This window comes from Drosophila sulfurigaster, chromosome 3 (genome assembly GCF_023558435.1).
Source record: "Drosophila sulfurigaster albostrigata strain 15112-1811.04 chromosome 3, ASM2355843v2, whole genome shotgun sequence".
Taxonomy (NCBI): Eukaryota; Metazoa; Arthropoda; class Insecta; order Diptera; family Drosophilidae; genus Drosophila; species Drosophila sulfurigaster.
Window position 1 is genome coordinate 54,623,974 of NC_084883.1, and position 13,027 is coordinate 54,637,000.

The 13,027-nt window shown below is 38.9% G+C and overlaps 1 protein-coding gene across 2 annotated transcripts; it reads right to left on the reverse strand.

Annotated features, from left to right (window-relative positions):
- Nucleotides 1–10,854: 10,854 nt before the first annotated feature.
- On the reverse strand, nucleotides 10,855–12,468 carry LOC133842848 (uncharacterized). Of its 2 annotated transcripts, XM_062276122.1 has the most exons (3): nucleotides 12,100–12,468; nucleotides 11,389–12,044; nucleotides 10,855–11,333 (listed from the first exon to the last, which is right to left on the reverse strand). In XM_062276122.1, exons 2-3 carry the CDS (start codon nucleotides 11,443–11,445, stop codon nucleotides 10,875–10,877), a joined length of 516 nt encoding a protein of 171 aa, XP_062132106.1. In that variant the 5' UTR covers nucleotides 11,446–12,044; nucleotides 12,100–12,468; the 3' UTR covers nucleotides 10,855–10,874. The 2 variants fall into 2 exon arrangements, with proteins under 2 accessions (XP_062132106.1, XP_062132105.1); XM_062276121.1 differs by lacking the exon at nucleotides 10,855–11,333 and having other exon boundaries at nucleotides 11,462–12,044; nucleotides 12,100–12,460.
- Between the last annotated feature and the right edge of the window lie 559 nt (nucleotides 12,469–13,027).

Below are 13,027 nucleotides of genomic sequence, written 5' to 3' on the forward strand. Positions count from 1 at the left end.
TTTAGGCAGACCGGAAATTAAAAGCTGCAAAAGTTGCAGAAATTATTGAACAATTTGTTGAAAATCTGCGGGCGGCTGTGCAAATTGTGACTGCTGCAATTTTAAAGACATTCCTGGCAAATATGTGATTTATTTGTGTGCATTTTTATGGTATACAAAATGGATGATATATGTGCGAAATGCGCATATTGAAGTTGTGATTTAGCAGCTGTTTAACTGGGCGTGACAATTCGAATGCCAGTTAGCATCAAAGCGCAGCTTTATGGGCTTTGCACGCTGCTGACGTCGTCATCATTCAAACAATCAGCGAACTGTGAAGCGACGCGCCCAAACGAGCGGCTCTAAACGCGCATTTCAACGCTTGGCTTGCTTTGGCTTGGCTTGGCTTGGTTCCTCGACAGCAGCCAGCAGCCAGCTAGCCAGAGTCAAAGTCAGAGAACAGGAATGGATAGCGTAGCTGTGTAGGGATGCTGGCTGGCACAGGCGGTGGTCCTGGAGTATATTTGCCACATGCTGATAAGCAGACATAATAATAAAAAATGTATGAGCTGCCTCGCAAGCGGCAGTCATAATAAAATGTGCAGAATAAAATGAAATGGCGAATAACCACACAAAGAGAGAGCAAGAGCAAGTAAGAGTGGAGAGAGCAAACGGATGTGCGCCAAAAGCAGTAACGGAAACGTTGCACAATTTTTGCGGCGACAACGCGACGCGGGTGGTGGACCAAGGAAACGGGACATAATGAAGTCAAAAGTTGGCCAAAGAGTTTTGAACGTTTTGCTAATGAGAGCTCTGCACAAGGCGACAGTGATTATCTGAGGCTCTGCTCTGTACAGTGTTGGGTTGGACTTAAAGTTGAGCTGCCAACACGAAACTGAAATGACAGTTTGTAATCCGCTTTCCACAGAATTTCGCCGGGTTTTCGTTTAGTCAGCTAAATGCGTTAATACTCTGAAATGTTTGGTCATATGAGAATTGGCGAAATTAAGCAGAAAGAGCAAAAGATTTTTCCAACACACACACAAACGCACACAACAAGCAAAAAGCAAAACCAACATCAACATCAATAAAAACGAGCAAAAAATAAGGAAAAATATTTACGCTAAGAGTTTGCTGTTGATATTTTGTGACCCAGGCGACAACATTCATGGCCTTTGGCATTAAGAACCTTCATAAATTTCGGAGTGAGGCGAACAGAGCGCAGAGTGCAAAAGCATCAAACAGCAAGCAGCAAGCAGCAAGCACCAAGCAGCAAAGTCTGCTTTTGATTGATACTTGAAGGCAGCAGCGACGCCAGGCGATGAAGTTGAAGTTGACGTTGCTGTTGCTGTTGATGTTGATGTTGCGATGCTGGGGCCCCATTGTTGTTCTTGTTGTTGTTTGTTTACTCTGTCAGTGTTATCGTTGTTGTTGCGGTCGTTGTTGTTGTCATAAGCAACACAATTTAATAATAGATTCATTACACACACAGACATCATATTCGCAGCTCCACCACAGTCAAACACAAACACAAACACATACACTCACATATGTATGTATGTGGTGCTCCTTGGGCGCCGTCTTTTAACACGCCACGCGAACAACATTCGGGGGAATGTTCCGCAGTTTCGCAGTTTCATGCGTATCATTATGTCAACACAAAACAAGTGTCTCTATACAGAATATAATAAATTGAATATATTTTCATCAGCAATAACAGCAAACAAACGCATCAGCGACAGCAACAGCAACAGCGACAGAAACAACAATAACAAGAAGAACATCCACAACAATATCAATGAAAACATCATGTTAACAAAATGGCCAAGCAATCCGCCAGAAAATGGTAGCAATAAAATTAATAGAGCTGCGAGGGTGAGGGTGAGGGTGAAAATGAGGGTGAGGGTTCAACAATAGCGCGACAAGTGATGTGTGCGTGTGGTAAACAAAAAGATTGAGGGCACCAAAATGAGTTCTAATTGCGAGAGACGCTCGACATCTTGTTAAGCGCAGAATTAAGTATACGACGAGTAACCATATGAATCAAGATTCCTACAGAACGGTTACATTTATTTAAAATACAATTTACATTCAATGAAATAATTTCATATTGTTCATAAATTAAATCATAAACATCACTATCAATAATAATATTGTGTGTTTGTTGTTTCTATTATTTATTTTACAAATTTATTGGCAAAGAACTAGATTAATCAACTAACATTTACCATAGTAATATTGTATTATTTGTTTCTTATTGATATAACGGTATTATATAATATTTTGTGTTTACTATTTGTTTCTCAATATTCTTTAGAACTGTAATTAATTTCAGTCATTTTTCAGCCCTTTCTGAATACTGGAATTATATTCTAAGTTTCTATTACTAAAATTTTAAAATTGGAAGATCTATGTATATATCTTTAAAGCAAATAAAATTCTATTTTTTACAATCAATACACAGATTCATCAAGATGCACTATATACTTGAATATTTCATTGCAATATTGTATCTTTAAATTTAATGCAATTCTATAACCCGAGCCAGAGCTTCATTGAAGTACTCATTAAGAATTATGTATGTGGGAATGGGTCTGGCAACGCCAATCTATCCCCTATCGATGATATGAAGAAAGGAGTATCGATGATATGAAGATAGGAGTATCGATTGAGAAGGAGTATCGATTGAGAAGGAAGTCGATACAAGAGACTTGGAAGATGACGACGACGAGAAAAGCAAGACGTGCTAACGACAACCGCGACGTATATTTTTAAATAATTAAATTAATAAATAAACTAAATACAATAATAATTAAGGATTAAACTTATGAAATAATAAATAAACATAATCATAAAACCAATCCCACATGTATTGAGCTGATAATTTAATTTGCAGTTTCTGTTAATTACTTTTCTATTTTATGTTTCCTAATCCTTTGAGCAGCCCTCGCCTTGCCGTAACACTTCTATGCCTATCGCAACTGCTGCTAATACTAATTTATAATAAAACCCCAAGTCTATTTGTAACATTCGAGTATTTGTGAAAATGTCGCTTTCGCTAACTATTCCTCGCGTATACTATATATCTTGAGTATCCGTATCTGTATCTGTATCTGTAACTGGCTGTCAGGAGCCGAGCACAAATTGAAATGAGGCGACGATGCGCCAACAGTTTGGAAGTTTATTTGGCAGCTAGCTGAGGATGAGAAGCAGACGATGCGATTGAGGATGAGGATGAAGATGAGGAAGCGAATAAAGAGGAGACATGAAAACCGCCAAGATGCCAGCATTTCAACGCCAACACTCGACGCGTCGGTTGTTGTTTATCTCTTGTTGTTGCTGTAGTTGATGGTGTGGTTGCTGAAGCTTATTATCTTGAACCAGCAGGCGGTTCCTGCAAACACTAACGCAGGGACCATAATCAACGCCAGCTGAAGCCTTTTTCCATAAGGCGCTGTCGCCCCGCTCTGTGGTTTTGCCAAGAAGTTTCAATAAAGTTTGCCGTCGTCTTGGCATAAAAATTTCATGTGAACTTGCTTTGATATTTTATTTATTTTTATTTGTTTGCAGCCCACAGTATTTGCCGTCACTCTTTCACTCGCACTCCCAAAACTTTTTCCCTCACTCCCTCTCTCTTTTCATCTCGCTGTTTTCTTACGGGCTACTTCTAATCAATTCCGAATCATTTAGCACACGCATGAGAGCTGTCAGTGTGTCGCTGTGTGCGTGTGTGTTTCTGTTTGTGAGTGAGTGAGTGAGTGAATGGCATCCGCCATTTTGTTTAACTTAAAGCTGCTGCTGCTGCTGCTGTTGGGGGGCTTTAAGCTCGTTGCTGGCCATAAATCAGAGGCGTGACGGCGCACAAAAGGCTGCTGACAAAGCCCAAAAGCTGTGCGGGTAATTATGACTAATTAACGTAGCAAATGAACGCCCCAAAGACCCATTTATCCTCCTCCCATGTTTGCACCTCATCGGGGTGGGGGTAAAAGGGCCTTCTATCGATATGTCGAGTTACTGCGAGTCGCCTTAATAAAATCATCGAATTTGCCTCGAGCCAAGCATAAAAGGCTTTCGGTCGAGCCATAAAAACGTCGTCGCTGGCCAATGCCCAATGCCATTTTGATATGCCTCACACGCGCACCGCAGCTGATAAACTGAACAGCATTCGAGCATTTATGGACGCCACATGGCACATGGTATAATGTCCAACGTCCACTCGATACGTAATGTAAGTGGCGTAAATTTGTGGTCAAGAGGTTGGCCAGCGAAACAATGGAAAATGGGGAACTAAAACTTTGTCGCATATGTGAACGGGGAGAGGAATGAAAGAGAGTGTCGCTTAGCACTCGCTCTGGCTCCAATTTCGAGCCATTTCGTGATACTTTATGGCTGCTGGCATGCGTCTGTGGGTGGCTCAGCGTAAAATATGACAGTTCACTTTAGCGTCTCCCTTGTGTGACCAACAAAAAAAAACCAAAAATGTAATTTCAGTTAACAGAAAAAATTATAAACTGCGTTACGACATTTTGCCACTTTCAATTCTCACATCTGCCAAGCACTTTTCACTTGTAATGCAGCTCTCTCTGCCCCCCAAACATATATCTCTTTGTCGGTATCTTGGAGTTTTTGAGGAACAAACCACATTTTTTCCGTTGCGGACTTATTTACTCTGAGCTCTGTCAGAATACGCAATTCTGCACGTTCCTTTTGTTCGCCGCAAAATGTTCATAAATAAGTTGATTAGTTTTTTTATGTGGCTGGCGATGGGCGACGTTTTGAGTGGCAGCCGCCACAGACCGGAGCAGGGCAGAGAATGGCGAAGAGTCTCTGGTTGCAGCTCAGTAATTGAAAATGGTACTTAATGCGTGATTATTATATTCGCAGAGCCTGCCAGCAACGTGATAGGACCAAAAAGCAGCACTCCATTCACTTTGTTTATTATACTCGTCCTCGTACTCGACTCGCATATTCGTTTATTATGAACTCTGTGTGGTGTGTGAATGGAAACTGCGTGTTAAGCGGCTTTTGTGGTGGCCCCCGGAAAAGATGGACAACAACAGATTTCGTGTAACAACATTTGAAATCTCAGAGATGATTTTTAATATCATCTGTTTGACATCAATTTTGTGAAGTATTTTTGATTGATTGATGAATGTGTCAAAGTAAGAATAATAAATTGCATGAAATATGTTTTCAATTCAAGTAGTTTGAGCAGCAAAATTAATCGATTAGTTGCAATATACAACTGCTTATCGATAAGTTCAAAATATAAGCATTGATTGAAGAGCATATGAGCATTTTGATAATTAATTTGAACAAAAGATATTTAACATCTGCTTGTTTGCCAAAAGCATTTACACAATTTATGGAACAGTAGAGAAATGTTTATTTATTTGTATTTATTTTCTTTAATTTGAAGCTTACTCTGTTTATACAAAGGGTGGAGCAGCTGCTAAAGTGTGTCACATAAAATGAAATTAAACATGTTTACAATAGTCGAATGTCTGTTCAGATAACAAATTACCATAGCTATTATCGATTAGATGTAGTGGATTATTGCGCTGTTTATCGATAAGTTTCGACATTTTAAATGCAATTTATAAGATCATATAAAGCAGTTCGCTTGGCAAAGTTCTCAGCAACTTGACATCAAATAAACTTGGCCGGAACAACTTTTTCTTTTGCTTACTCAATTTTTTTTGCTGTTCTATATACTCGAATGTTGGCCAAAAGGATTGCTCTTGGCTAGAGCGGAAACTAAGTAACGGTTATTTGTCTATACTGTACAAATACATATACTCGTACACATAAGAGCATATGTAGTTGTATTTATGTTGGCATTTTCGTCACAATTTCCGCTTTTAGCTCCGCTGAAACTCAAATCGAACAAAGCCAGAAATAGGAAACTTTGTTTCAACAACTTTTCGGGCATTCTCGGCAGCTCTTAAGTTTATATGCTCAACAACTACTTGGCAAATTGTTTGCCATTGCCATTTCCATTGCCATTTGATAAATATAAAACGATTGCACTGCAATCTGTTTTTTATACCCGCCCATAAAATGTGCCCCAGAAAAAAAAGAGGAGAAAGAGCAGAAAGAATACTCGTATCACCTAAACTACGAGCATGTCTTGTACTGTCGACTGCACTGTGATTATTTAGGTGCCGGGGGAAGCAGTTGCTTGGCTTTATGACAGTTTAATCATAGCCAGGGTAACTGCTAGTCAGCCAGTTGTGTACCCCGAAAATGTTACTTTCTGACATTTATGGATTGAACTATTGAGTAACGTTTGCTGCATTTTGGGGGCAAAGTTTTTAATCATTTAATGTGCAACAACTCGAAATGCATTTCGCATAATTTGTTTTTGTATTTTGTGCACTGAGGCGTGCTCTGGAATCAACACACATCCCATCCCCAACCCCCCTAGCTATGTGAGCTATGATATCCCCTGTGCTGCAGTGCCATCAGGCTATTTGTATGCTGTCATGTGTGTGTGCCAGGGCAGCTAAGGACTCACAGGTTGGGGTTGCCTGGCACTCGTGTTGCTGTTGCTGTTGGTGTGTTGTCTCAAACAGCGAACCCCCACCCCACGATGCACTTACACTCTCACTTTAATTTGTGTGCCAGGCGTATACACACACACACACACTCATACACGAGCGACGACCCAGGGGCTCCTCCCGCCCTTCCAAAACAATGTCGCTTGTCCTTTGTGAGCTCACGTGTTACATGCAAATGCGCTTCCTGCCCAGAACAGAAGACTTACAACTCTCACAATTCAGAACTCAACTCGTTGTTTTTCCTGCTCCTGCTTCCCAGCTCAAGCTGCTGTTTCTGCTTTTGTCTTTTGTACTTTGCCTTTGTTTTTGTCTTTGTCTTCGTCTTTGTCGTTGTCGTTGTCGCTGGCATCTCCCCTGCCCCCTTCGGCACTTGTTGGGGGAGGTTAAGAGTGTGCACAAATAAATATTGTAATGATGTATGTGATTTCTTTTATGCCCAAGCAACACACATCCGCATCCACAAAAGAAGCTCCTGCCTATCAGTTTATTGAAATCTCTTTAGCTCAACGACAACTCCGACTCCAACTCCGACTCCGACTACGACTTCAACAACTCATCTCGGGCTGTGGTTGTGGCTGCAACTCAAGTGGCGTTCCACTTGAGGGGAATTCGTAAAAAAAATATGCAACATTTTTTCGATAGCATTCGCTCTTAATGAAGTAACAACCTGGCAAAAAGTCATTAAAAAAATGTCCGCTAAAAGCATGTGGCATGCAAAAATCAATAAACAATCAACAGCAAAATATAAAAATAAATGTGTATTCAAAATGTGTATAGAACATAGAAACATAGAAGCAGAGAAAGGTGCAGGCAGGCCTCAAGGCTGCAATTATGAAATGTTTGTCAAAGGAGTTTCGCCTAGGCGCAAAAAAAAAAGTTGTATAAATGTGAAAATGCGTTGACGATTGCATTTTTCAAGTGCACAGCAGCCGCATCAAGTGTGGCATTGCAAGGGTTGGGCATTGCAATTTAAAGAGCAATACACACACACATACAAAGAGAGAGAGAGACATGTAGGCATGGTCATTGCGATGACGCGCGAAAAAGCATGTATACCAATTAAATGCAGAACGGACAACGCCCAAAAAGTAAGCTACAAAAAAAGTGCACAAAAAATGTATGGCAACTGCTGTCAATGACAGCGCAAATAAAATGCAACAAAGCGCGTGTAATACGCGCAAAAATGAAAATCAATAGCGACACACACACATTCGTCCCTCCCCTCCCGCAGGACACCAACACCAAGAGAGAGAGAGAGACATATGCATGTGTACATAAGATTGTGCGAGTGTATATAGAAGGCCTGGTCAGCTGGTGTTTGCTTAAACATAGCGCAGCCCGGCAGCTTGGGCATTTGTCATAACAGCGGCAATAATCAGAACGACAAGCCGACAACAACAACAACAGTAGTAGGAGAGGTGCAACAACAGCAACAGCAACAACACGGGAAACGGAAACGGACTGTGCAGGCCCATCCATGTTGACGTCAGTCACACAGCGTGCAAATGTTGACCTACATACAAAACGTTGAGCAAACAGGCGCATAAATGCCACGCCAAACAACAGCAGCAACAACAGCAGCAACAGCAGCAATAACAACATCTACGAACAGCGCAGATAAGTCGGACTTTTTGTCCAGTTGCCAGCTGCATTGTTAGAAATATGACGGACATAGTCATAGTCTATATAGCTGTATATATACATATATATCTTTGCATTCATACATATCTATGCTAGCACAATCATAGTTGTTGTCTAAGCTCAGCTGCTGCCGTTATTGTTTTTAATACTAACCAGCATCATAATTGTTGTTATGTAGATTTATAGAATTGGGTTGCCAGCATCATTTGATGTCCACTGCCCCAAAGGCGGATGTGCCACGGACATTAAGCACAAGCCAACTGGACACTGTGCACAGTGGTGTACATTTCTAGCTATTAAGTATTTATGCTTTATATTAATATAATGTTAAATACCTCATTATGTTCTTTTAAATCACTTTTATTTTATGAGGAACTCTGTAAAATAACATTTAAGAATTCACATTGAGTTAGAGACGTCATTGGGGATACTATACATACAAGAGTTTTAGCATTCCCTTTCGGGTATCAATTAATGAATATCGAAGATGTTTTTAACATAAGTAAGTATTAATAAGCAAGTAAGAATAATACAGTCGAGTGTGCTCGAGTATGAGATACCCGACAACCTAACCCGACACAAAAGAAAAGTAGTGCGGCATTAATTATAAAATATACCAAATTATATACTAGAAAAATACTGAAAATGTGCCAAAGGACATATTTGAAATATTGATATAGTACTACATTCAAAATATACATTAGAGTGCGAAAGCTAAAGCAACAAATAACTTCTACAATTTTTATCTGATCGCATCCATATTTTCAGGAATTTTAAATACTATAGTTATTATTGTATGTAGCAAAAACAGCTCTATCTCTTATAGTCTCTGAGATCCAGTATATCATAAGGTTGATCAAGAATATGTGTATATACTTTATGGTGTCGCAGATGATTCCTTCTATCTAATACACACGTTTCATTTAAATACAAAGTTATAATACTCTACTTTCTCATTTAACTCGGAACTTATGATAAGCAACCAGAACAGCGATTATACGAACTGTGAACTACGTGAACAATAATGTTGACCTCACGAGTTGATAATTGAGCTGAAGTTGTTTCGATATTATATCATTAGTTACGGCTTATCATTTTGAATATAATTGAGTCTGTAATTGACTTGTTTTTATTAAACTTTATTGACTTCATTAGCGTATAATGACAACATTATATTTCCAGAGAACCTCCATCACAAAAGGAGCTGGACTGGACGACATTTTAAGTTTCATGTGCAGTTGATAGCGTCCAGGAGGATGAAAACTCGGCAGAACTTTAGCCTTTCGCAAGTTCTGCAGAACATATACTTTTGGTAGAATGGGACACTTGAAGAGTGTCTTATTGGCGAGAATCATTTGGTAAATATATCCGAAAGCTTTGCTCATAAGTGGATTGTTGAGAAACTGACAGCCTTCCAATTTGTTTATCTGATACATAATACGCTGCGATTTTAATGCTCGAATGGTGATGTCCATCGTAAAGCTTTTTGCTAGTTTGACCACTCGGAAAGCGTACAACTCTGAGCCAGGCACTTGGCGAAAGTATTCCACAAAATCATGATCACTTTCAGTTTCAACAGATTCTAAAGTCGTTTTGACTTTGCCGCGCACATAGAACTAAATACCAACAAAATTTATAATTTAATTATAATAGTATTGATCACATGTCATCTTACTGTATCGTTTGATTCCAAACTGGCGAAGAGCAGCGAATACAACAAGCAAACGAAAAGGGAAATCATCATGAACTGTGAATCAGACTTAAAATAGAATGCTTTTTATGGTAATGCATCATTAGCTGCGAGTTATTATGCTAATTATATATTTGCGACTTTAATTTGATTGTAATTAAGTTATTTTTGTCATACTTTATTTGATATTAGCCACTTTATATTTCCATAGAACCTCCATGACAAAAGGCGATGGGCTGATCGACATGTGAACTTTCATGCTCTGTTGATAGTGTCCAGGCGGATGCATGTACTGCAGAACCCTGGCCGTTCTTAAGTTCTGTAGAAAATACACTTTTGGACGAATGGGACATCTGAAGAAAGTCTTGTTGGCGACAATCATACGATAGGTATGAGCGAAAGCCTTGCTAACAAATGGATTGTTGAGAAACTGACAGCCTTCCAATTTCTTCAAGTGATACAATACGCGTTGCGACTTTGTTGCTTTGATAGTGATGCTAATCGTGAAGGTTGGAGCCTCTTTTACCACACGGAAAGTATAGAGCTGAGAGCCAGGCACTTGTCGAAAGTATTCCACAAAATCCTGATCACAATTTGTCTCCACAGACTCGATGCTCGTTCTGAGCTTGCCACGCACATAATACTATTGAGCAATAAATTTAAATTAGAATTATTGTAGTTATTAATTTTTTTGATCTTACTGTGTCATTTGCCTCAGTGTTCACAATGAGTAGCGAATAAAACATGTAAACTACAAGTGAGTACATTATGAACTGTGAATTGCCAATCCATATTTACCTCGCACGAGCTTCATTGTCGAGCAATTCATTTATAATAATGTATCATTAGCTTAAATCTGAAAGTTGATAGACTATATAATTTAGAATTGTCAGTTCGATCATTTCTAAATCAAATGATTTTATTTAAAACAAATTGATGCTATGATCGAACTAGTAAATATGTTATTCTCATTCTTAATTTTTTCAACCGAAAATGTTTAACGCTCATTTTAAGACTCTGTACTTCCACTGAACCTGCATGACAAAGGGCGCAGGACTCAGTGACATTCTGACTTGCACCGTTAGCTGATAGTGTCCAAGTGGATGAATTGTGGGCACTATGAATGCTTTGGATACATTCTTCAAAAAGTATACCTTGGGTTGAATGGGGCACTTGAAGAAGCTGTTGTTCACGACCAAGGTGTGGTATGTGGGTGCCAATGCCTTGTTTAACAATGGATTGTTCACGAACTGACAGCCATCCAAATCGGCGATCTTGTACATTATTCTTTGGGATTTCATGGCTCGCATCACAATGCTTAAAGAAAATGATGGAGCCAGCTTAACAACTCGAAATGTGTGTAAAGTTGTATGCGGAACTGGTCGAAAATATTCCACAAAATCGTGATCACTCTCCGTTTCCACCGATTCCAAAATAACCTTAATTTTGCCACCCACAATTACCTACAGCAAAGGTTATAAATAAGTTACATTAAAACATAATCTCAAAAGATCTCACCAGCTCCATTGCAATGACTAGTAGAGTGCTTAGCAGGCAAACCTGAGGTGCCCACATTGCGAACTTCTTGCAGTCTATTCTCAATGAAAAGTCAACAACAAGTGCTTAAACATTTTATCTACGTTGCACGCAAATTAATGAGTAATTTATAAACAGCAAATTAAGTTTTGTTACACATCATTAGTCAGTACTTATTTCAAATGTTCTATACTATATTTCCAGTTAATATCCATCACGAAAGGTGCATTGGTCTGTGGCATTCTGACGCGAGCATTCATCTGAAATTGTCCAGCGGGATGAAACGCGGGCATTGCAAAAAGTGCAGCTACATTTTTCATAAAGTAAACCTTTGGTGGAATGGGACACTTGAAGGTGGTATTAACCAGTATCTTACGATAGGTAGAGCCCAAGACTTTGTTTATGATGGGATTGCTAAGAAACGGACAGCCATCCACGGTGATCTTGTACATAACTCTCTTGGTCTTTGCGGAGCGCGTGGTGATGGTGAGGTTAAAAGAAGGCGCTACCTTGGCGACACGAAAAGTGAAGAGTAAGATCTTGTTGGGCACTATATCAAAGTATTCCACATAATCATGATCACAATCGGTCTCAACTGATTCTATAATTGTTTTCACTTTGCCACGCACATTGACGATCTAGAAGATATGAAAGGTTAAGCGATAAGAAATTGCATCATTAAAATTCTACTACCGTTTCATTACAGTCAACTTCAAAGATTGGCAGAGTGTAAAGCAGACAAACTGTCAACCAACGCATTGTAACTACGATTAACAATCTCTTGTATAGGCTTTTTTACATGAGTTCATTTTTATATGTTGCGCATGGTTTCGATAAGCTTAACAATTAATTGAGTAGCATAATTTATTTTAAATTGTAAAAATTCAACAGTTTTGGAGTGTGGTATTGGTTAATTGGGTACATTTTCAGTAAATTCGACAACTGAAACATTATGAACTAATAGACAACAATAATTTTGTTATTTTTAATGAACAAAAAGTAATAGTATTTTTTGTAAGCATCATTGTGTATGCTTATCGAAAATAGATATCTAAGTCGTTATTGTACATAGTTACTAGAGGTGGAGAACTATCGATAGTCTGCGCCATCGATAGTGATTCATAGTTTCCATAAACTATCAGCTATCGACGATAGCAAGGAAAATCTATCATCGATAGTTGTCGATAATGCAGTAAAAGAAAATAATTTAATTAGTTTTTAAAATAATCCATAAGTATGAGAGTATGAAATTGGCTTTCAAATCTTTATCTAAAAATAATAAAAAAATAATTCAAATAGTATGGATTTTCTATTTTTTAGGTTTATCTTAGCTGCTATTTATATATTTGTTTCAACCAATAATTTTGTACGCCTATTTGAAATGATTTGTCCTGCTTTGCTGAAGACCCTCTCCGACTCTACGAAGGATGCGGGTATACAAAGAAATTTGAAAAAATATCGACCACTATCGACGATAGCGATTCGATCGATAGCGATCGAGAGTGCGCGCCGCTATCGAGAGCGTGTTTCCACCTCTAATAGGTACTTACGGAGCGCGTTCTGGGCTTGAGAGTAAAGGTGCACTCGACACATAAAATCTGTTCAGTAAATTCAAGAGTGA